The sequence below is a fragment of the Lemur catta genome, chromosome 4, assembly GCF_020740605.2.
Source record: "Lemur catta isolate mLemCat1 chromosome 4, mLemCat1.pri, whole genome shotgun sequence".
Lineage (NCBI taxonomy): Eukaryota > Metazoa > Chordata > Mammalia > Primates > Lemuridae > Lemur > Lemur catta.
In genome coordinates, this window is record NC_059131.1 from 68,119,562 (window position 1) to 68,145,086 (window position 25,525).

Below are 25,525 nucleotides of genomic sequence, written 5' to 3' on the forward strand. Positions count from 1 at the left end.
AAAGAAAAAAATATGATTTTTGGTTGAACATAGAATCTGAGCTTCTTGGAAGCCAATAAAAAGAGGATAATGTGTTATATACTTCTCATCTCGGAGGAAAAAAATTCCAGTTTCTAAGTGTGACTAAAGTTTTTCCTAGTATCAAAGCTGGAGATAATTTCTATCTTGAGGGCATTGCATAGGAGCTGTTAAATGTTGAATTGGGTAATCATCTATGTAGCAATTTCATAGAAAACACAAAACCAAATTCATATGATTATTTCTTGTGTGGATGTTGACTGTGAGTAGAGAGCATCCGACGGTGAGGCTGGTGTGTGGCCTGAGAAGCAGGTGGGCTGTCCATCTGGTGGCCTCAGAGGGTGGCCTCCTAGGAGTTAGCCTTGGTGAATTCCCCAGAGCCGAGGATACACCTTAGACTTGCATGCTCATGAATGCCTTGATGCTATTTCAGAGCTGAATGGATTCATCCTAATACCAACCCACATGCCAATCTATTCACTTGCAGCCAGAAATCTAAGTACCCTGTAAACCGGAGAGTGGCATCCTCTGGCCAGCATGTTTCTTGCCAGTTGGAGGAGGTATGGTGTGGTCGACAGAACATCAACTCAGAGATGGGATTTCAAATACTGACTCTGCATCTTATGAACAGCATGTGACATTAGGTAAATTACTTAACTTGCCCCAAGCCTCATCTTTCTCATCTGAAACATGAGAATAATAGCATCTCTCTTATAAAGTTGCTGTGAGGAGTGAATAAAATAGTATGTACGAATTACTTAGCATAGTGCCTGGGCATGTAGTAAGTTCTTAGTAAGTACTAACTTTTGTTGGTTAGATCTAGTTAAATGGGAAGCAAATTTACAGATAGGTGGTTGATCAGCAACAGATTTTCTGGATTATTCTTCACATAGTACCAGAGTGATCTTTAAAAAACAAAAACAAGAAACAAATCAAATTATTCCCCTGCTTAAACACTTCAAAGTTCTCTCATTACACTTAGAAACTCACTGTCATGCTGCCTAGGCTCACATCTGTGGTTCTCATCCTTGGCGGTCGTGTCTGGAATCTCCTGGAGAGCTTGGAAAACCACCGTTGTCTGAATCCAAGCCTGTAGATTCTAAGGAGACCAGTCTGGGTGGGGACTGGACATTGGGACTTTTGTGAGCTCCAGACGGTTGCAGTGTGACCTGCTCCAGCCCCTTCCTGCTGTCTAACCTGTTTCTTACCAGACTTCCTCTCCTTTCCTGCTCCTGCACCCAGGCCTCCCTCCTGGTCTTCGAATGTGCTGAGTTTTTTCTCCCCTCAGGACCTAGTGCCTCCTCACTGCCCGGCCAGGTGCCACCACCCCTTCCACGTCAAGCTCCAATTCCATCTCTGTTACGGCTCTGGCCCCTGGTCAGAACCCGGCGTGCTCTTTCCCTTCAGGAAGCCGGGACTTGCAGAGCTGGGACTTCACAATCACGGTCGTTGCTGGTTATATCAGTCAGAAACCTGTGCATCTTCCTGTATGGATCACGCTGTTCACAGGGCTAATCTGGTCTTACAGTGAAGACGTAAGTCTCATATATTCAAAAATCATCCTTGCTCTTGGAGTCCCCGATATATGGCCCAGATGGAGGTGAGGTGAGTGAGGCATCCCCTTGGATACAGATTTAAGGAAGTACCTAAAAACCTCAGTAGTCAAGAGAAAATATTTTAAAGCAATATTTTTTAAAAAAATCAAAATAAATGCCAAAATCCATGACCAAAAAAATCATAATTTAAGTCAATTCAGGATCTACCTAATGAATACAGAGATGTCAATAGGAACTTTTAAATATTGTGGCTACAGTGCATTTAAGAGATAATTTGATTCTGTTTTGCTTTCTTGGGTTGTTTCTCAAACCAGCTGATGGGGATTTCCACGGGCATAAAGTTTGTGATTGAAATATTTTATATTGAAACACATATGGCCATACTGTGGAAAGGAATACAAAAGTTTTATGACATTTTAAAAGAAATCGGACTCAAGACTTTGAAGAAATGTTTCCTTAGGAGCTTTAGGATAACATCTCAGCATCTTGGATGATGTGCATTTTCTTCATTCTGCCACTAGGTGTAGTCAGGGGAACCGGTTGAGAAGCACTGTCATAAAACTCGTAATTAACACATTTACTGCCATGGGAGTTGTATTTAACTCACCCTAGTTTTGAGCTTGGGGCCTTGTGAAACTTATGTAACTCACATCTCTTCACCTTGGGAGCTGTGAGAGCTATTTTTCAAGTTGCATATAACTCACACACAGAAAACAATAAAAAATAGCAAGTTTTTCATTAAATTAGAAAGGATCATTTTGTTTTCAAAGTTTTTATTCTATTTTCGTAATAAAACACTGTAGCCCCAGGGAAAAAATTGTTTCTCTAGTGTGGCAGTCAATGTGTTAAGAAACATTGGAGTTCAAGGCACTAAAGTTGCTATAATGTGCAGAATAGCTTGCCAGCTGTGCTTGGTCTCAGATGGGAGGGAGGCTTGAAATACTGGGGAGAGCTCTAGGAATCAGGTCTGATGAACTTACACAAATGGCCTCTCACTCAACTTTGCTGCCTGAACCTGTGCTTCCCATACGTAAAATTAAATGTTGGGACAGATGAAGCAAAAGATTCTTTTTAGCTTTAGTAACCTGAGATATTTTGGAATAGGAAGGCTCATGAACAAACTTCCTTGGAATTTGCAGTGCTTGAACTTGACCAGCAGAGGGCAGAAAGTGCACACTCCTTTAAAAAAGTAACCCTCCAATTTTCCATCCACCCAGGGATGCAAAAGAAAGAGTGTTTGGACAATTTAATAACAACCAGTCCTAAGAGAAAATTTTCTTTTCATTAAATATTTTTATTTTACATGTTTAAATTGAAAAGACATTCTTAAAACATTGTTGCTTTGGCTCTGGGACATCACTCTGGTGCCGCTCCTACCTTTGTGGCTACTCATTCTAAGTCTCCTATCACCTTTCCATCTTTTTGATGTCTACATATTGGGTTACCTGCCAGGGCCCACTCTGCCTTAATTATTTACACTCATTGCCTAGTGTTCTCACCCTGTATTCCAAATTTGCGTCTCCACCCTAGGCTACTTCCCTGAACTCCAGAATCACACATATCTATCCACCCCAGGGACATTGCCAATTGGAAGTACAGAGGGCATTTCAAAAATCTCATATGTGCAACTTAAAGTCCTTATTCCTACCTGCCTCCCAATGTTGTTTTCCCTGATCCTTACCAATCTCAGAAAATGTCCTTTCAAATTCCCTAGTTGCTCAAGTGCAAACACTGGCAGCAGTCCTTGATTTTACTTTTTTCTCACATCCAATATGTTAGCGAGTTTTATTCATTTTACCTTTAAAATATGACCAGAATCTGACCACCTCTCACCACAGCCGCCCGAGATTCTTGACTATTGTCAAGAAGGGAGGCATGTTCTGGTCTGGATTAAGAGTATCAAAGGATGTTAAACTGGGACCTTTTTGTCCTTGTTTTGTAAGCTATCTCAAAGGCCAAGAATAATAGAGTAGATATCAAGTGTCCTATAATAAAACTTTTTGTTCTCTTTTCTCCTATACTGCATTTTTAGGGGCGGTAGTGGTACTGGAGCATTTTCAGAATAAGAAACAAGTTTACTCTATTGGTGTGTGCCAGATGTCATGAGGGTGGGGTGGGGCTGCGGAGTATACTGTTTAACCCTAGAACTATTAGAATGTAAACTCTTGGTGGGGTGGGGAAACTTTTCGTGTTAGAAGCCCACATTAATTTAGCTATAGTCAAATAAGACCACATTTAAGAAATTTCAATTAGATATACTTAAAAATTTACATTATTTTGTAAAAATCTAACTACTATGCACTTAATAATTTCAAAAAATGAAAACTATTTGTTAATTTTAAAGTTTGCTAACCTTTCAATGACTTGGTTTTGTCTGTTTTTTGTTGGAAAGCATTTGAATATTTGGTTGCAGCATGGAGGTCTGCAGTTTCAGCTGATGCTCTAGATGGGTATCAGTCATTCGAGACCTTAAGGGCATCTTGATTTGGGTTAGGTAGGAGAAAGTAGATTTGCAGCAATAAGTGGTTGAAAAGCAAGAAAGCATTTTTTGGGCATGTTGCTGAAGGCGTGGGTACTCTACTGCATTTTTGCATATTTCAATTGGATCTTTCCTAGCATCAAACAATGACTTTACAATGTCATCTACTGAGAGTCCAATCAATTCCATCTGTAGTTCTTTAGGTGCCTTGGTGATGTTAACTAGGTGAGGCTGAAATGCTAATTTGAGTGTGATGTCATGATTCTCAAAGTCAGTGAACCTTTCATTGTATTCTCCAATTAATAGGTCTATAATGGCTGTGTATTCTTTTTCTTCTTTTTTTTTTAGGAAGAGTCTCACTCTGGCACCCTGGCTAGAGTGCAATGGCATCACCATAGCCCCCTGCAACCTCAAATTCCTGGGCTCAAGCAATCCTCCTACCTCACCCTCCCGAATAACTGGGACTAGAGGCACACACCACCATGCCTGGATAATTTTTTTATTTTTCGTAGAGACGGGGTCTCACTCTTGCTCAGGCTGGTCTCGAACTCCTGACCTCAAGCAATCCTCCCACCTCGGCCTCCCAGAGTGCTAGGATTACAGGCATGAGCTTGGTCCAGCTGCATATTTTTCAAATGATTTGCATATATCATTCACAAATTCCACTTCAAACAGAAATACAGTGCACCATTGTCAAAAGCTGATAACAGACTGGCATACTCGACCCTGATAGACTCTCACCAACCAGTCTCCTGAGGCAGTGGTGTCAGCCACGTGCAGGAAGTTAGAACTAAATCATGAGTGATGCAGTCATAAGTTTAGTCTTTATGGCTCACTAGTGTTCTCACAGGTTCCCCACCCCTGCTCTTGGTTGTATGCAGAAGGCTTAGAAACAAGGTCCCTGTGGAGCACAGACCCTACTAGGTCTTGGTGAGTAACCTAACAGATACAAGAGAGCTTAACCTGGTTATAAAATCCCTTGGTCCCTTGCCATTAATTGCTGTGAGAGAGAGTCCCTGAGAAGGTGCCACCTCTCTTCCGTGTCAGTCCTGTTTACTGGATTCTGGAGCATTCCTGTTACCAAAGAATCCTGCCTCCAAATTGGATATATTTAGAAATAGAGTGGAAAAAGACAAGTAGCCATACTGGGTAGTTCCCAGAGACACTGGTTAGGCTGGTGGACCAGGCTCGGGGCTGCACAGGTGGGAAATGTGCCCCTGATTACGCCACTGAGCTAGTCCAGTGACGTGCCTGGGACGTGCTCAGGAGTGTGAGGCTGCCGTGCGCACTGGGACATTGCTACTCATGGACTCTGGATGCTGCCCCGGCACCTTGGTCTTGCTGCTCATAAAGAAGGAGTTTTCTTCATTGTTTTTTCTCAGATTAGGGTGAGGTGAATCTGTAGCTCCACATGATGGTGTAATAGGGGGCAACGTGAAGCCATGTAATCTCATTGAATATCTTTTTGGAGTGTCTATTTTACTTGAACGTTTTACGCAAAAAATTTGTATTAAAATTCATACACACATATAGAATAAAAGGCACAGGTTGTATTATTTTCTATGAGAAAAAGACATGATTTAAAAGATAAATTTTGAATTGCACAAATAGCAGTGGGGAAGAAGATATTTATTTACTTTCCTCTGCAGCTTATTGTGAACAATGAGAAGCCCCATCTTAAAATATTTCATGAAATAAATTTATTTATAATAGTAAATTTGTGTAGATTTCTTTTTAGCTTGTTGTGTTAGACTTCAGAATGGAGAAGTGGTATAAGAACATGGAAAGAACACAAAATTAGTAGTCAAGAGACTGGTTTTAGCCTCAGTTCTGCTATGAACTATGTAAGTGACCTGGATTAAAACATTTCTGTCTGTGCCCTCTACTTTCTCATATCAAAGGGTGCTATAGATAATTTCTAAGGTTCATTTTGGCTTTTAGTTTCTAGGTCTTTGAGATGAGGAAGGAAGATGAGCATCTTCCTTGGAACTGTAGAACTTTAGTGTGATCACCAGAAGGCATGGAATCCTGTGGTTACAGAGACTGCTCATTTTCAATTTCCCACTGACATAATTTTTATGCTCACATTGTCTTATTTGTTGCGACAAGAGAGCAATGTGAACTTGTAAATAAGTTGGACAATAACAATCATCCCTGAAAAGATTTTATTTTTCAAGTATACATTTAATTTTACATTTAACTGATATGACAACAATATTATAAAAAACAAAACACAGTCATCTCTCACTACTCTCATGCAAGTTTTATTTTGTGTGGTTATATTATTAATGTTAAGGATAGGTGGGATTATGCCACTGCCTCAAATCTCATGGCCCCAGTATCAACAGTTTAAGTCTTGCTCACACTCCATTCTCCACATGGGCCAGAAAGGTGCTCTGCTCCATGCGGTCACTCAAGGACCGAGACAGAGGCCCCATCATCTTGTATTTGCACCATTTGGAGCACATGGCCTCTTCAGTTGTGCTGCAGGTAAAAGAGGAACTGGAAAATTGCATGTGGCCTTTTTCCTTGCCTCAGCCTGCAAGGGATATATGTTATTTCCACTCATATTTCACTGGCCATCACTAGTTATATCTGTAAGGAGACTGGGAAATATAGGTGAGCAAATGGAACATATGAGAGTAATAATGTCTCAACATGTTTACTGTCCACATGTTTACAAATCATTTGTATGGATGCATCAATAATTTATATTATTATTATATCACTATCACTATTTTCTCCTAAAATTACATAAAACATTTTTATATACTAAATATTTATGTGGTCTTCATAGTTATATTTATCATTGCCTAGTAGTTCAAATCAGCAGCATTAATGGCTGTTCAATGTTCTATTATATTTATGTACCCTAGTTTATAAGTTTATTGGACACTAAAGTGGTAATCTGTTATTATTTTTGGCAATTATAACATATTGAATTAATGAAATGACATACCTAAGATTAATTTCTAGTGCCATGAAGCTTTCCACTTTGGATAGTAGAAAGGAAGATAATGTTTCCACTCATATGCATAAATTAATTCTGTGTTCTGAATTTTATTTGTTTGGGCATAATGTTTAGATATGGCAACTCTCATTCACTTTGACAAGAAAAATCCAAAGCACATAAACTCTGAATCTTATATGCTTATCCTCACAAACTCTCTAATGCCTTGTTGGGGTTCATCCACAGTTTAAATTAGAGCTGAAATACATAGAATCACACAACTAGTGATTTTAGGGTGGGAATTTAACATGGCTTTGGGGTCTGCAGCTAATAGTAACAGAGTCAGACATTTTTCCATTGAATCTCCTGTTACAATAGTTAGAAGATTTTTATTCACCCAGTTACAGTTAAAGACTTCCCCTGATTCACTGTACACATACAATGAAAGATCAAGAAAGAGAAGGGAAGTTTTAAATGGAAGCCTTAACTGGAAAAGCTTGGCCTCACAGTTTTACTAGGGGGCACAATCACCCATTTTTGGAGAGATTTTTAACATCTTAATGATGTGAAGAGAGTCTTTGAGAAACTGGTTAATCACAGAAGCGTATATTTCACTGGAAGGCTGATCCTTACCAGTTACTGAATGTCCTGAGCTGCCTTCAGAAAACGTTACTGTGGAGCAAGGACTGAACAGTATCAGTGCAATTTATTGAGAATGATGATTATCCAGGTCAGCATATATATGATTGACTAACTTAGGCAAAAGCCAGTTAAGAAACTGAGAATGCTTGCTCTTCTGGTTTTTGCTATGATGCACAAGGCATTCCACATTAACACTCCTGATGACAATTACTAGGCAGTCCTAGTCATTAGTTAGATCATCTAGCAGTCTGTAGTTTTAGAGTTTCTAAGTTGATATTAGAGCATCTAAGTTTGACTTCTGTCTTTTCTAGTCGTACAATTACACATTCTGTGATGATATTTTTGGCTTTTGATTTACACTGGATATTTTCACACCCCGTTGCCCATGATGTTTACTTTTGTACTCGCTGACTGCTTTGCATAGGCCCTTCCAGGCCAAGGCCAGCTGCCTAGGTTTTATAAACCGGACTTTTGCAATGTGAACTGAACTGCACCAGGCAGGCAGGGACAGCAAGATGGTGTCACAGACCCACGTCCTCTTGTTCCTGTTGCTCTGGGTCTCTGGTGAGGAATTTAAGTATCATAATCTCTTCAGAGCAATATCTGTGTAGAAATAAAACAAATTTAAGATGTAGTGGGAAATAACGACTATTTCCAGTATGGACCCAATTATGTGCTGACTTACAAATACTATTAGAAAGCACATTTGCAATGATATACTTCAATGTATATATGACAAAGTGTGTGGTATGTATGTATGATAATTTTCCATTCCTGATTACAGGTGCCTGTGGGGACATTGTGATGACCCAGTCCCTGAGGTCCCTGGTTGTATCTGCAGGAGAGAAGGTCACCATCAACTGCAAGTCCAGCCAGAGTCTTTTATCCAACAATAAGAACTACTTAGCCTGGCACCAGCAGAAACCAGGACAGGCTCCTAAGATGCTCATCTCCTGGGCATCCACCCGGGCATCTGGGGTCCCCGACCGATTCAGTGGCAGTGGGTCTGGGACAGACTTCACTCTCACCATCAGCGGCATACGGGCTGAAGATGTGGCTGTTTATTACTGCCAGCAGTATCATAGTGCTCCTCCCACAGTGCGTCAGACTCGAGCACAAACCTCCTCCCCGGGCCACAGATCAGTGAGTCTTTGCTGCACCAGATGCTTCCTCCTCACACAGGCCTGAACATGCATGCTTCTTCCATCTGCCTGCGAAGTCACATCTCTTGATTTATTTCTTGGAGGGTCTGCAGGGCCCAGGAGAGTATTAAGGGACTTGGCTTTCTCTGGACCCCTTTTTGTGGGACAGATTATTAAAGAAGAATGTTGTAATGATCTCTTAGAGATTGTCAGGAGTTTTTGTGTCACAAGAACCTGCATGTTTCACATGGACAGATCACATGACAGAGCCAGTAAGATTTAAATGTCAGCATTATTTAATTCTCCAGATTTCACATTGCAGAGATGAACATTTCTGTTTCCTTTCTTCTTTTGTAAATAAGCCACAGAACACCTAGAGGTCAAGTCTCTGTCTGTGAGTGCAAGTCCTGAGAGCAGATTGATCTTGATCGTGCTCAGACTCCAGCATTGCAGACTGTGTCCTAGAAAAGAGAGTCACCATCAGCTGCAGAGACAGTCAGAGCCTCTTCACATTGGTGGGAGGAACCATGTAACCTGATTCCAGCACAAGCAGGGAGGTCTCCTGTGCTCCTCAGTGATCAGCTGCTGACTGAGCTCATGGTCCTGGTGCCCTGGGTTCAGTGATGGTGAGTCTGGATTGATTTCCCTCCCAGCATCAACAGCCTTCAGTGTGAGAATGTGGCAACTTATTACTGTGTTTAAACACGTAAATATCTCTACATAATGACTTGGCCCTTTGCCAAAGCTCCCCAGAGAGGGTGCTCAGTGAGGCTCAACAGATGTTTCCCCATCTGTGATGCACCTGTGATAGAGACCCCCTCTCGGGCTTGTTCACAGGGCAGGTCAAAAAGTGTTGGTCTGGGCCTGTCCTGAACCTACTGAAAATAAAGTCACTCTTGAGAGAAGTCATCCTGAGGTCTCATGGTCCCTTTCCTCAAACTCTATCAATCTATGCATTCAGATAAATAACCTCCTTTAAGTATGTCTCAGACAAGGAGGAAGGCCAGAAAATGCACCTGGGGTGAATGGGTACCAGGACCTCCCACTGGCTCAGTGAGTCCTCATATCTCTGTTCTCCCTGATGCCACCTCTCCCTCCTCCTCCTGCAAACCCTCCATCAGACCCTTCCCTGCCTCTTGCGCTAAACTTTCTGCTTTCTATCATCCCTAACTATGGAATTGTGTCTTACTAAGATCCAAACCTTGTTTCTTAGTTTCCACTGCTCTGACTGTCCCACCGAAATGCTCTTCTCTGGCCAAGCTGCTCTGGTTGCAGGTAACTTGCTCCTTTCTTTCATCCAGACACATACTATCTACATTCTCCACCAGCATGGTATCTTGTCTTCTATTTACCAAGTTTTCCTCTGATTATCATCTTTCTCCTGCATCTGATCCTGTTGTTTAAAGATTATTCACCCACCTATTGTTTATTTATTACAAATTCATAATTTCTATCATCCACTCAACAAGCTATGCCCTCAGGTGGAAAGCATTCAACAAGAAAGAAAATAATGAGATTGCAGGGGCCAGGTGAGGTGGCTCACGCCTGTAATCGTAGCACTCTGGGAGGCCGAGGCGGGCGGATCGCTCGAGGTAGGGAGTTCAAGACCAGCCTGAGCAAGAGCGAGACCCCCGTCTCTACTGAAAAAAATAGAAAGAAATTATCTGGACAACTAAAAATATATAGAAAAAATTAGCCGGGCATGGTGGCACATGCCTGTAGTCCCAGGTACTTGGAAGGCTGAGGCAGGAGGATTGCTTAAGCCCAGGAGTTGGAGGTTGCTGTGAGCTAGGCTGACGCCACGGCACTCTAGCCAGGGCAACAGAGTGAGACTCTGTCTCAAAAAAAAAAAAATTGAGATTGCAGGTTACTAGAAAAATTCTTGAGGCTCCAATCACCAGGCTCAAGATTCAGAGAACTCTACCTCAGTCAGGAGGCCAGTGAATTTGAGCTGTTCCTCTTCTTCCTATGTTACACTCATATATGAGGCCTGTGTTTACAGTTATTCTGTCCAATCTAGAGACCTGGGAGGTACTTACAAAATATTATTTCCTTGTTCTCTCATATGCAAATTTCAGTTTTCATTAGCTTCTCTGAATTGTGTAACTAAATATTAATACTTCTCTTATCAATCTTCTCTTTCCAACTCTGACTTACATCAAGCCCTCATTATCTCTAACTTGAACTACCAAATTTTTTCAAGATAAATTAACATCAATGTATGCACCCAAAATGTTCTAAAGTTTAAATGGAGAAAAAATGGCCTCAAAAGAGCAAAAAAAAAAAAAAAATTACATTTCCGGTACCAGCAAACATGGAGCAAATGCATACAGCCTACCTTTTCCTATATAACAACTAAGAACTGTGGATGAAATATAAAATGCAATGAAATGAGTATTCTTACAAGTGTTAATACCATACAGAAGAAGAAGGGCAGGCAAAATATGAAGAATAACTTATTAGGAGTGAGTTTTCTGGACCTTTTTGTTGTTGCTATTATTATTAATATTATTATTATTATGCCATGTTTATCTCTCACCTGTGGCCTGAGGGTGGCCCAAATTGAACAACAGTATGATGGATGTGATTAATAAAAAAATAAATAGGAACCGTCTCTTTCTGGCCATAGGACTGGGAAAAGGGCCAATGTGAGCTGAGGAGTAGGGGGTGGGGTTGTGTTTTAGTTTTTTCTTTCTTCATTTCTCTTTTTTCTCTCATTGGTGTGTCATAGATCCTCATTACCACAGCATTGGCACTGAAAGAAAATTCATCATTCTTTTCAGGTTAACCAGGAAAAGGGGACTATGTGGTCTGAAGAATATAAAGGAATCCGTATTCTTTTTTTCCTTTCTCTTTTCTCTCATAGCTTTGCCCAGAAAGCATCCATAGCCATACATCCCCATGTGACAGTGCAAGGAGATAAAACTCTGAGAGAAACACATTTTCTTTTTTTTTTTTGAGACAGAGTCTCACTCTGTTGCCCGGGCTAGAGTGCTGTGGTGTCAGCCTAGCTCACAGCAACCTCAAACTCCTGGGCTCAAGCAATCCTCCTGCCTCAGCCTCCCGAGTACCTGGGACTACAGGCATGTACCACCATGCCTAGCTAATTTTTTCTACTTATTTTTAGTTGTCCAGCTAATTTCTTTCTATTTTTTGGTAGAGAGGGGTTCTCGCTCTTGCTCAGGCTGGTCTCGAACTCCTGACCTTGAGCAATCCTCCCACCTTGGCCTCCCAAAGTGCTAGGATTACAGGTGTGAGCCACCGCACCTGGCCCGAGAAACATATTTTCTTGCCAGAGAAACTGTAAATAGAGGTTGCAGAGAGTCAGAGAATGGGGGAGAATCCCGGAGAGGGTGAATATTTTATTCTTGTGTATGAAGTAACACTAGCCCCAGGCTATGTTTAAGCTCAACACAAGCAGAGCAGACTGATACCCAAAGAATCATAAAAAAATGCTTTGAGAAATAAAATATTATAATCATATGAACTAAAGCCCCAAGTCCCAGATTAACCCCTGAGTGGATCATGCATGGTATGGATCCAAAAAGCATAGGAAAAGCTTTGAAAATTGAACTTATATTGAAATCACTGTCTACAGAAGGCATGACAGAACAAGCAGTCTGAAACTAATAGAACCAGATATAGACTTCAAACTATACTACAAGGCTGTGGTTATTAAATCAGTTTGGTATTGGCACAAGAACAGGGACACAGACCAGTGGAACAGAACTGAGAATCCAGATATAAAACCATCCTCATATAGCCATCTAATCTTTGACAAAGCAGACAAAAACACACATTGGGGAAAAGAATCCTTACTCAATAAATGGTGCTGGGAAAACTGGATAGCCACATGTAGAAGACTGAAACAGGACTCACACCTTTCACTTCTCACAAAAATCAAATCATGGTGGATAACAGACTTAAACTTAAGGTGAGAAACTATTAGAATTCTAGAAGAAAATGTGGGGAAAATTCTTATAGACGTTGGCCTAGGCAAAGAATTTATGAAGAAGACCCCAAAGGCAATCACAGCAACACAAAAACAAATAAATGGGACATGATTAAATTAAAAAGCTTCTGCACAGCCAAAGAAACTGTCATGAGAGCAGACAACCTACAGAATGGGAAAAAATTTTCACAGACTACACATCCGGTAAAGGACTGATAACTAGAATCTATTTAGAACTCAGGAAAATCAGCAAGAAAAAATCAAACAACCCTATCAAAAAGTGGGCAAAGGACATGAATAGAAATTTTTCAAAAGAAGACAGAAGAAAGGCCAAGAAACATGAAAAAATGCTCAATATCTCTAATCATCAGGGAAATGCAAATCAAAACCACAGTGAGATATCACTTATCTCCAGTGAGAATGGCCTTTATCAAAAAGTTCCAAAACAATGAATGTTGGCGTGGATACAGAGAGACAGGAACACTCATACACTGCTGGTGGGACTGCAAACTAGTACAACCTCTGTGGAAACCAATATGGCGATACCTTAAACAGATACAAGTAGACCTACCATTTGATCCATCAATCCCATTATTGGGCATCTACCCAAAAGAACAAAAGATATTCTATAAAAAAGACATCTGCACTCGAATGTTTATAGCAGCACAATTCACAATTGCAAAGATGTGGAAACAACCCAAGTGCCCATCAATTCATGAGTGGATTAACAAAATGTGGTATATGCATACTATGGAGTACCACTCAGTCACAAAAAACAATGGTGAACTAACAACTCTTGTATTATCCTGGATGGTGCCCTGGAACCCATTCTTCTAAGTAAAGTATCACAAGAATGGAAAAACAAGCACCACATGTGCTCATTATTAAAGTGGTACTAATGGATCAACACTTATGTACCTATATGGAAGTAACATTCATCGAGTTTTGGCAGGTGGGAGCGGGGAGGAAGGAATGGGAAAATGCACACCTAATGGGTGTGGTGCACACTGTCTGGGATGGGTATGCTTGTAGCTCTGACTTGGGTGGTACAAAGGCAATATATGTAACCTAAACATTTATATCCCTGTAAATTTTTGAAATAAAAAAAATGTGGTATATGCATACTATGAAGTGCTACTCAGTGATAAAAAAGGATAAATTAATGCCTTTTGCAGTAATTTGGATGGAACTAGAGACAGTTATCCTAATCAAGTATCTCAGAAATGGAAAAACAAACTCCACATATACCTTCTAATAAATTGGTATTAACCAATGGGCATATAATTGCACAGAGGGAAGTAAAAGTCATTAGAAATAAAGATTGTGGAAATGGGGTGGAAGGGAGGAGCACAAAACTACCTAATGGTGCAATGAACATTATTTGGGTGATAGGCACACTTACAGTCCTGACTCAAGCATTACAGTAGCTATTCATGTAATGAAAACATTTGTACCCTGTTAATATTTTGAAAAATAAATAAGTAAACAAACAAATAATAAATAAATAAATGAAAACAATAGGTTGAAATAAATGTATTTACATAAAAAAAGAATGGATCTGGATATGGTAAAATTAATTATTAAGAACAAACAAGGGTATGACATTACTTTTTATTGAAAATGACTATACTAACCTAATTTCTTACTCTTCATCTCTTTTACCCTAATGTGCAGCTATAATTTTCAGATTTCTATTTTCAAAGTCTTCATGTAGTTTTTTAAAAATGTAGATTTTTGCTAAAGAAAGAAAATCATTTTAGCTCTATCCAGTTCCATTGGAAAGCCAATAATTTACTGTAGTTAAAATAAAATGAAAATTATAAAACATGAAAACAACTCTCAGGGTGTTAAAAAATTATAGTTCAGTAGAACTAACATGTATGTTAATATTGAAGAGGAATAGAGCTGAGTAATCAGGGAACCAAGTGTTCAGTGTTACAGTGCTGCCTCTCAGATCCTGCGTTCCATCAGGAGTAACACACTGCATGTGGGGCTTAAAGAGGGGTGATGGTTGGTGATGTCAGGAATATTGCCATGAAGCCTATGACTGGCAGGTTACTGAGGATCAGAACCACAGAACATGTAACAAAGAGGCCTACTAATAAGAGTCTGGTTGCAGAAAAGCAAAGGAAAGTAAAAATAATAATTGCCCTGGAAGCTTCATCAATCATAACATTTGAGTGTAAGAATAGCTGGGAAGATAAAACTGTGCACAGCTCATGTGTGAAGTTTTGCACTCTGCCATTTAAACACTGCCTCCCTACTTCTCTACCATGTACCATACAATTTGCATATTTCTCCCTTATATAACCTCCTAACATCTCTGAGGCCATATAATATATGCTATCAAACTGGTTAGGAAACTGACAACCACCTGCAGGTCCAGGCCAAGGCTATGGGGTTCCAGGCTCAGCTCCTCAGCTTTCTCCTCCTCTGGATCTCTGGTAAGAGAAACGTTTCCTCTTCTCTGTGGCAGTAAGTCCTCCAAATCTCCACAAAATATTACATTTTTACAAGAAATTTATTTTCCTCATTCTCTCCAAATATGCATTTGATATATCTTTTTTATTTTCCTCCATAAACAGATACTAGGGCAGAAACAACACTCACACAGACTCCAGCATTAGTATCAGTGGCTCCAGGAGACAAAGTCACTATTACTTGCAAAGCCAGCCAAGACATTGATGATGATATTCACTGGTATCAGCAGAAACCAGGAGCATCTCCTAAATTCATTATTAAATATGCTTCTACTCTCGTTTCTGGAGTCCCATCTCGGTTCAGTGGCAGCGGATATGGAACAGATTTTGCCCTGACAATTAATAATCTGGAATCTGAGGATGCTGCATATTATTTCTGTCAACAAGACGATAATTTGCCTCACAGTGGTATATCCTGTTACAAAAACCTCCAATAGCTCTCAGTGGGTTTGCCTCAGCTGCTTCTGAAAATGTTCAGCGTGTGAAACTAGGTGGCCCTTTGGTCTCTGTGAGGCTTCTCCATGCGTATGCATCTCACTTCCTTTTTCTGTTGTTTCTGGAGTTTCTGCTGCCCCCATGCTGTGCCTGACACACTTGGTATGTCACAGGCTGTAATGGCCTCCTCACAATGTCCAGCTGTTGACGATGATCTCACTTTAAAGCAGAGGTAAATTCACATGGCCAAGTCCCCATCTTTTGCCACACTCATCAATTCCACCTCCAAGAAAAACAAAACCAAAGACCAAGATGGATCCAGCCTAGATTTAAAATTACAGCCTTGGCCGGGCGAGGTGGCTCACGCCTGTAATCCTAGCCCTCTGGGAGGCCGAGGAGGGTGGATTGCTCGAGGTCAGGAGTTCGAGACCAGCCTGAGCGAGACCCCGTCTCTACTAAAAATAGAAATAAAAATTATCTGGACAACTAAAAATATATATAGAAAATATTAGCAGGGCATGGTGGCGCATGCCTGTAGTCCCAGCTACTCGGGAGGCTGAGGCAGGAGGATTGCTTAAGCCCAGGAGTTTGAGGTTGCTGTGAGCTAGGCTGACGCCACAGCACTCACTCTAGCCTGGGCAACAAAGCGAGACTCTGTCTCAAAAAAAATAAAAATAAATAAATAAAATTACAGCCTTAAGGAAAACGGCACCTTTCCATGTAAGCATACTCACGCTCCACACAGCCACTGATCCTGAGTGCTCCCAGCTCCTCCTCAGTCCTCACTCCCATGGTAGGGGAAGCAGGGATCTGAGCGCGTACAGCACGTCAACTGGGTACAGACCCTTAATAATCAGCCCCTGCTCACACTCCCAGAATTTGCCTTTCATCCTTTTCATCTTGTTTGTCCTTGTTAAAATGACCGCTAGAATGTATCTTCTTTTTTGTTAGATCCTCATCCTTCTTTTATGTAATTCAACTACGTAATCCCAAGGTTGAAGAGTTTTCTCTTATACCCTGGTGACTTTTTGGTTTAACCTCCTTGCTCCACTTGTCAAATTTCACCTGAAATCACACTGTGGAGGAGTGTGTAGAGATGGAAGAGATCACCTTAAATTCTGGAATTTAGAATACCCAAGGAGGTACAGATCTGTGTACCATCCCTCTCCAATCAGCCCTTTTATCTAAGAACAAAAACGGTAAAAACAGAGCTCCTTCCCCAAAATAAGGTTTGACTAAGACTTCACAAAGTCTGCTACTTGGAGTTGAAGATGATTTATGACCATGCTGCGCCCCACACAGGCAGCTGTCGGGTGTGTTCAACCATGGTCCTGATGACCTCCACGGGTCCAGTGAGCCCAGATGGTTCACTGATGTAATTGTGCATAATAACAGGTTACAGAGGAAAACATGTTCAGTGATATTCACAGATGATATAAAGATATCTGATAAAACATTCATTACTAACTTTTGATCAAGACATATCTGAATAAACTAGAAATAGACAGAATCAATATAGAGTGACCATACAACTTTTCCATTCAAGTTGGTCATTCATGAGAATAAAGTCGGGGGTCTATTAATGAGAAAACTGGAAGTGTGCCAGGCAAAAAGAAGACATTTATCCCCATGTATGACAATGCAGTGTGAGAAAGTTAAGGAGATAAACGATTAAAAAGTTAATATAGAATATGAGGGAAAGTTAATATACATAATACAGTGCTCCAGTAAGCTCCGAGCCTCCTCTATGCACAGAGCTCAAAGAGGCATAGTGCGGATTTGTTCCAAAGACATTTCCTCCTTTTTTATTCCCCAGTGGCTAACAGTATCTATTATAATACTATTAATATATCAACCTAGAGGTAATACTTCACACTCATCTCTAGAACATGGTATGTGTGCAATTCTAGAGGGGAAATTATATGTTCATATTGAAGTCTAAATCTTAGGGGGGTCAACTAACTTTTTTGTGTTTCCCCATTCTTCGAAGGCGGATTCCCTATTCTAAACACAAGCTTTTAGACCCTGAGGACAAATAAGGACCAGAGCACTTAGAGATGGTTTTATCTTATAAACACCATGGAGAAACTCCTCTGGGACCGAATGTGACACCCACATCTTATGTGGACAGCAGAAGGAACTGAACCCAAAGGGCCACCTGCTCTGTGGCTGCTCGGCCAGATCTACCCAGCCCTTCGCTATTTGCATGTTTTTCCCAGAGCCCATATTATCTGCTCTTCAGAATCCTCCAGAATGGGCTGTTCTGTGGTTCCTGGGAAGAAAAGGACCCAGGCTGGCCTAGATTGGACATGGGTGTCCTGACTGACCTCTGCTGCCTTCTGCTGCTCTGGTGCCCAGGTGAGGAGGGGAGTGCAGGGAACACCCCTGAGACGATGGGAATTCTCTCTCCTAGACGTGAGATCCTCCCAAAGTCTCTGTGGATCTCTGACCCATGATCTCCCTTTGGAGACCCAAGTGCTCTTAGGTTAGGGGAACAGGGTTGCTGGAATATGCTGTTGGAAAATAGAGTGGGATCTACTTAACAACTGCGACTATATCCTTTGCTTTCCTCTCAGCCACCACAGGGAACGCTGTGCTGACTCAGTTTCCAGACTTCCTCTCGGCATCTCTGAGAGACAGTGTCTCCATCAATTGCAAGGCCAATCAGAGCATCAGTGATTATCTAAGCTGGTATCAGCAGAAACCAGGCCAGCCTCCTAAGCTTCTCATCTATGATGCTGATAACCTATACACCGGCGTCTCATCTCGGTTTGCTGGGCTGCAGTCTGGGACAGATTTTGTTCTCACAATCAGAAATGTAGAGGCTGACGATGCTGCCACTTATTACTGCCAGCAGGACTACACAGTCCCTCCCACAGTGTTTCAGCCCTTAGCATAAACCTGTCTCCCAGGCTAGTTGTGCAGTGGGGTTATGTGGTTTTGCAGCTGTGCTCTCGCCTGTGGTGTGTTCAGAAGTACAGGGTCTATTTTCAGGAAGGGCTACAGACCTCACGGGAAAGGACCCGGAAGGGATTTTAGTCCCTACGAAGCTTGCTTTTGCAACAATAAAAACACACAAACCTTCAATTAATTTTCAAAAGGAGATCTCTAGATTAGGCATGCAAAGGACTTTGTCCAGAGCATGGTCTTTGAATTCCTTCTTTGAGAAAAGATGTTTTTAAAGGCAGAGAACTAGGTTTAAAAAAAAAAGAAGAAGAAGCAGCCCATGTCCAGGGAAATAATGCAATAGCAACAATGACTGCTACTCCATCTATTGCCATTTACTGAAGTCTTGAAGACTTAATATGTGTTGAATATTGTACTAAGGGCATAGAACCTAGTGGAGTTAATCCCACAATACTTATCCATAGATCAGAAATTAGAGATTGTCAGAATTTAGGTTGCTCAAGGTACCAGTGTTTGTAAGAAAAGAATGTACTCACAGATACTCTGATATTCATACTCTGATACTTTGACTCCATAATTTCTACTAAGTAATTAATTTAAAAATTCTAGATATAGGTAAATGTAGTAAAGTGTATATACTGTACATAAAGTGAGTATAAAGTGTGCAGCTCAATGAATATAAACATAAGTATATCTCCACCACTGCTACCCAGATTGAGATGTCTACTATCCTAGCATCCCGAAGGGTACCTCCTGCTGCTCCTCTGTCAATTCCATGCTCCATCACCACTGCCTGAGGCCATCATTGCTCTTTCTTTCACTATTGATTGATTTTCTTGTTCTCGAACTCTATATAAATGGAACCCTAGAATGGTGTCTTGCTTCTTTGATCAACATGTTCTTTGACCTTTGCCTATGTTGTTGGTATGGCAGTAATTTTTTCCTTTCTACTACTGAGAAGTTCTCTATTATGTGAAAATAACACAATCTATTCATTCTTCAATTAATTGGTTATTTTCAGTTTGGGGCTGTTATTAATACAGCTCTCAGGAACATTTTGTGCATGCTTTTGGTGGACTTGTGTGCTTACTTCCCTTGGGTATATTCCTGGGAATGGACAGGCTGAATCATACGGTGGGCACAGATATGGCTTCAGTAGACACTGCCAAATAGTTTTCGGAAATGGGGAACATATTTGCACTCCTCTGACCATGTATAAAAGTTCTAGTCGCTTTCCAATACTTAGTATTGTCAGACACTTTATTATGTCTGTACTGATAAATCTGAACTGGTATCCTGGTTAAAATTTACCTTTTCCTGATGATAAAGACAGGATCAACTTTACATTGTTTATTTTCCATTGGCCATTTGCATATCTTGTTTTTTTGGGAGGTGATTTTTCTTAATTACAATCTAGTCTAATCTCTCATTTTTTCTTCCTGTGATTGTCTTGTGTGTTATTTATGTGTCCTGTTTAATAAATCTTTGCCTGCTTTTAGGATCTAAAGATATTATGCTATGTTTTCTTCTAGAAGTATCATCATTTTAACTCTTATATGCAGTTTATAATATACCTCCAATACATAGGGGTTTTTTTTTGTTTTTTTTTTTAGATACTGCTCCTTTATCAGATATGTGTTTTGCAAAGATTTTTTTTCTTCCCAGTTTGTGGCTTGCCTTTTATTCTCCAATACATAGTTTTGGCTGGTATGAGGTGGGTCAAGGATTTTATTTTAATTTTTAATTTTATTTTCAATGTCACATCTAATTGATTTTCACCACTTATTGGAAAAGTAGAACAAAACAAAAAGCCCAGCCTATACCCCATTCTATTGCCTCTGTTAGAAATCTAGTAGTTGTGTATATGTGGGGTTTTTTTTTCTGGACTTTCTCTGTTTAAATATCTTTATACCTAAAGTACACTACACTGTCTTAATTACTATAGCTTTATAATAAATCTAAAAATCTGACACTGTAAGTCTTTTGAATTTGTTTATCTTCTTTAAGATTTTCTTGCCTATTCTCGGTCCTTTAAATGTCCATATAAATTCTAGATTCACTTTATCAACTTCAAAATATCCTTTGGTAATTTTAATTGGTTTACATTAAATTTATATGTCTTTTTGGGAAAATTGAAACCTTAACAATATTGAGCCTTTTACTCTATGAATAAGAAAAAAATCTCATTTAATAAAGTCTTCTTTCATCCACAATAAATATTTTATGTACTGACATTGTATCTAGAGACCTTACTAAGTTATTATTTCTGGTTGTCTATTTCTAAGTTCTTTAAAAATTTATGTACAGAATTTTTTTATCAGCAAATAAGTAATTTTTCTTCTTCCTTTTCAAAATTAGTGTCTTTTATTTACTTATAATATTTTTTGTCTTGCCTTACCGCATTTGCTTGGACTTCCAGTATAATTTTGGATAGAAGAGGTGATAGTGGTCATTTCAGCCTTTTTTATGATCTAAGGGAGAAAATATTTAATATTTTACTGTTAAGTATGCTGTTTGCTATAGGATACTCATTAAGGGTTGTTATAAATAGCTGTTGATTTTTTTCAAACAATTTTCAGGTACTGTTGAGATAATTACACAGTTTTAAAAAGATTCTTCCAATATGATGAATTATATGAATCGATCATCCAATGTTAAAATAACCTTGAATTTCTAGAATATATTTCAATCGGTTGTGATAAATTATGAGAGAAAGACAAAGAGAATTTATATTTCTAAAGGATTTTTGCATCTATATTTATGAGAGATATTGGCATTAACTTTCCTCTTTGTAATGTCATCATTAGATTTCAGTATCACTGGTGTCCTCTGTATGGTTGTCAATAATGCAAATCCAATAAGACAACGAGGAGATTTAATGGTGAGCAAAGTTGTTCCTGGGTCTCATTGGTGATTACCAGTGTGGTTGTGAGGGGGGCAATGAGGCACCTGGGGGATATTTCAGAGAGATAGCAGAAAAGACTGAGATACATAAGATTACACAGCAGACGTGATATATGTTTATTGATTTGTTTCAAATTTAACCCTAGATGGAGAGAAACCTTGGCCATTTCTTCTTTTAAGAAGCAACAGGAGAAACCTGAGAAGCTAGGATGAAAATACCATCCTGAAGGATCTATTTTTCTGATGCTGGTCGATGCAGGCCCAGTGCATTGGTGACACTTGTAACCACAGTCACGGGCAACACTATGAGTCACCAGAAAACAACAGGTAACTGGGTAATGTAAACCCACCACAAATGCCTTAATTCCAGTGACTGAGAACCCAGAGACACAGAAAGCAATGATGCCACAAGGAGTTTCCCCAACATTTCTCTGCACCCCCTCACCTGGCACCCACAGCAGGAGGATCCACAGAAGGGGAGACCCTGACCGCATCTCTGAGAGCTGAACTACAGGCTGCTCCTCAGGGCCCCTGACAAGCTGCCTTTAAGGATGCTCTGGGCAGCCTGGACTGTTGTCTAGTGAGTCAACATGCAAATCTGCTCAGAAAAGCTTGGCTTGGTGCTCAGAGAGGACACCTGCTCTTACTTCACCCAGTGGGAGCTGGGGCAGCAAAACCTTTCCTTGGGTAGCCCCAGCATATCCCAGGGGATTTTGTGACCCGCTTCATTGAATCTTCACCTCCTGACTGCCTGAGATGCTTGCGTGGGAGGGTGGGTGCTGGGGTTCCCCTACTGTAAAGACGTAAGTGGTTTTAGGAATATTTTTGATCCCTTAAAATTGAGATTCTATATTATCACAAATAGTAGGGCATTTCAAGTTGTGAACATTTTCAGAAAGAGAAGAAAGCAGTGGGTTTACAAAAGATGCAACAGAATGGCCTGGAGGGGCCGTTGGCCCCATGACTAAATGTCCTTTAAACCAGATCTATGTATGTTCTCAGGAGGAGAAAGGATGGGAGTGGGGTGAGCCTGAAACCTTGTGGAAGGCTGGAGCCTGAGCTAATCGGTGAACTTGCCTCCATGTGGATGAGGCAGAGTCTGTCCATCTTCTCAGTCCTGAACCCAAAACTGGGTCCAGCACAGGCCCTCTTGGGCAGAGGAGCCATTGTCCCATTCAGAGAGGAGAACAAGCAGTCCTTCACCTCCAGTTAATTCATGTGACTGCAGCTGAAGCTGAGGAACACCATGTTCTCCTACAGCAAGAGACAGAGGCCCAGAGACACTGGGAACAGTGATATAATTGATACTCGATTTATTTTAGACCATTACATTAATAGAATAATTTCAATTTAAAAATATTTCTTGGAGGTTAAAAGAATACAAGGAATCAACTGAAAACCGCTTAGTAAGGTATTTTATTTACCATATTCATGAACAAATACTTATATCAGCCTTTGTAGAAGTTTTCAAAATACTGTAACCTAGGAAATTGATTTTTCATTAGATGTAAAAGAGTAAAGAGTAATTCATAGGATTATGGCCATATCCTTGTCTCTTATGTATTTTTAAATTCTACATGATACCATCTCCACACAATAAACAAAATCTTTGGCAGGACTTTGAAAGAGAGGAAGTCACCCTCTGCTCCACAGACAGCAGAAGAGCCAGCAGGGCTGGATCCAGGATTCCTGTCAACCGGCTTCCAGCTCAGCGGTCTCCAAGCAGTGTATGGGCAGAGAGTCAGAGGGCGATCCACCGCCTACACTGCCAGAAAAATAGGGAATGGGGGAGGCTGGAGATGCTTTTCTTCATTGGTCCCTGGAAAGTCATTCCCAGCTCCCCACAGGGTCCCAGGCCTGAACACACGCCCCAGGCCAGCTGGGCAGCGAGGCTCTTTTGTAACAGTTATTCCTCTTTTCCATAGCTCCTGCATCAGACTCAGTGACAGAGCACTTGGGAGTGAAAATTGTGTAAGATGCAAGGGAAGGTCGCACGTCTCAGCTTGTGGCTGTTCGTCTGGGACAGAGGTCCTTGCTGTGATCCTCCCACGCAGCACAGTTACATCCTGAGGGCTGCCTGGGGCTCAGCGCAGCTCATTGCTCAAGTTGCCGGACCTGACCCTCCACTCTCGGGCGAGAGCTGCTCCAGCGTTCAGAAAATTGAGTGATGTGTGATAGCACGTGCTTCAGCTGAAGACAGTGAGATAATGTACAATAACCCAAAAGAAGTAAGGAGGCCAACTTATCTAGAATCTCCTGGCCCAGGAAGATGATGTACTAAATAAGAAGTACATGCAAAGTAGCACATGGGATGTTGTCAGTACCACTAGCAGGGGTTAGAGAAAGGGTCGGTTTCAGGGTCGGTGGAGTCAGTGAATTAAAGTAATATCAAATAGTTTTCCATCTCATTCCTCGGTCACACTCAGTCCGTTCACTTATCAGCCACCTTCACGACCGGAAAGTGGCTGCCAGCAACAGGGATGACATGCAGCTTTCTGCGCTGCCGGCAAGAGAGAGATGCCTCTCTCCAGGAAGCATGGAATTTTAAGTACATTCTTTCAGTCTTACTGAGCATCTCAGAAAAACAACAAGAGACAATAATAATTACACATACTAATTGTCATTAGTCAGAATCCATCAGTAAAGTTCAGGATTATGTCGACTTCCCCTGAATGCAAAGACAAGGAGGGATTGAAGCCTTAAAATATTGAAATGTTTAAGAATAGATAAGTATATATATCTGCTCCATAAGCACTCAAGCCACATTCTGCAATTATTAATGATAAAAGATTTGTATGTAAGACTGGGTAAATCTTCAAGGTAGAATCAATCTGAGGGGAGGGATATTCCCATCAAACAGCCCAGAAGACTATGTAAGTATTCTCACACTGCAGAAACAGCAAATATAGAGATATCAGACAACTTGGGACCTAAATTAGGAAATAAAATAGAGAAGGCATATCTAGGCCCACCTCTGTGGTCTGTGCAGCTTCTGTATAACTCAGATTATCAAGTCCTTCTGCAGTGTAACCTCAAACACCTTTGCAAGGCTTTGGTGGGACCTAGGGGAACATTTCACACTTATTCTTTTCCTTCCTTATTACTCTTGTGAGAAGAGGGAAGAGAATCTGACCGAGAAGCAGTCTTATAAACACATCTGAGTGTTCGGTTCCTGAGAACGGGCCATCAGGAAGGTGGTGGAAGCATCACAGAGAATGCTGGGGTGTCACTGTTACAGGAGAGCATACTCCTGCAAAATCAGTGCTGAAGGTAACAATTAGGAAAGAATATAAACAGCCAGAGACCTTGAACTGCCTCATAGTCCTCCCCAGCCAGTAGGGAGTCCCCAGGAAGGCTCTGTGATGCTGTGGTGTTGACATGGTGGAAGGCAGAAGGAGAAGGGATAATTCAGAGCTGTTTCCGTGAGTGTTAGTTACTCTCAGTCTCAGAGTTACTGCATCTGAACATCCTCACAGTAGCTCCCAGGGGACACGGATGGAAATGACTCCACTAGGTCTGAGTGGTCGCAGCTCTGACCACGTGTCTGTGTTTGCATTTGTGTGTGAGCATGTGTGCACATGAACACTTGCCATTATTATGCAAGAAAAGGTGGCTATTAAATTGTTAGTAATGATTTATAGCATAATGAAACAATATATTATGAGAGTGATCTATTTTTAAAAGTAGTACTGAATCTGTCTGAGATTAATAAACCAGGCAAGAGATGCCATGGCCCACTGGATTATAGGCCATTACCAGTTTCTGCTAGCACCGGAATAAACTGGAGTTCTCATTCTGATTGAGCCTGGTTATGGCGACTTTCACCTGCAGAAATAGTAGGAACCCTAGCACTAAATAAGTAGTGTCATCTGTGAAGCCTTAAAATAGAACCAAAATATTAATGTTGCATCACCAAGTGCTTTGCTGATAAATTAATGTTCACATGTGGCCAAATATTCATTCATCCAAGAGCAGCATCTAGAAAACAGGCAACCATGAATATATTACAATGACAATATTTTTTAGTTTCTGAATTGCCCAATGCTGGTCTCTAGTCCTA

The 25,525-nt window shown here is 40.7% G+C and overlaps 2 gene segments (V, D, J or C); one reads left to right on the forward strand and one right to left on the reverse strand.

The window, feature by feature from the left end:
- LOC123637158 overlaps positions 1-25,525 on the reverse strand; it is a 54,914-nt gene that overhangs the window by 14,609 nt on the left and 14,780 nt on the right.
- LOC123637159 lies at positions 8,129-8,983 on the forward strand. The segment is given in 2 exon segments: positions 8,129-8,209; positions 8,430-8,983. Coding segments are annotated over 2 exon segments (453 nt in total).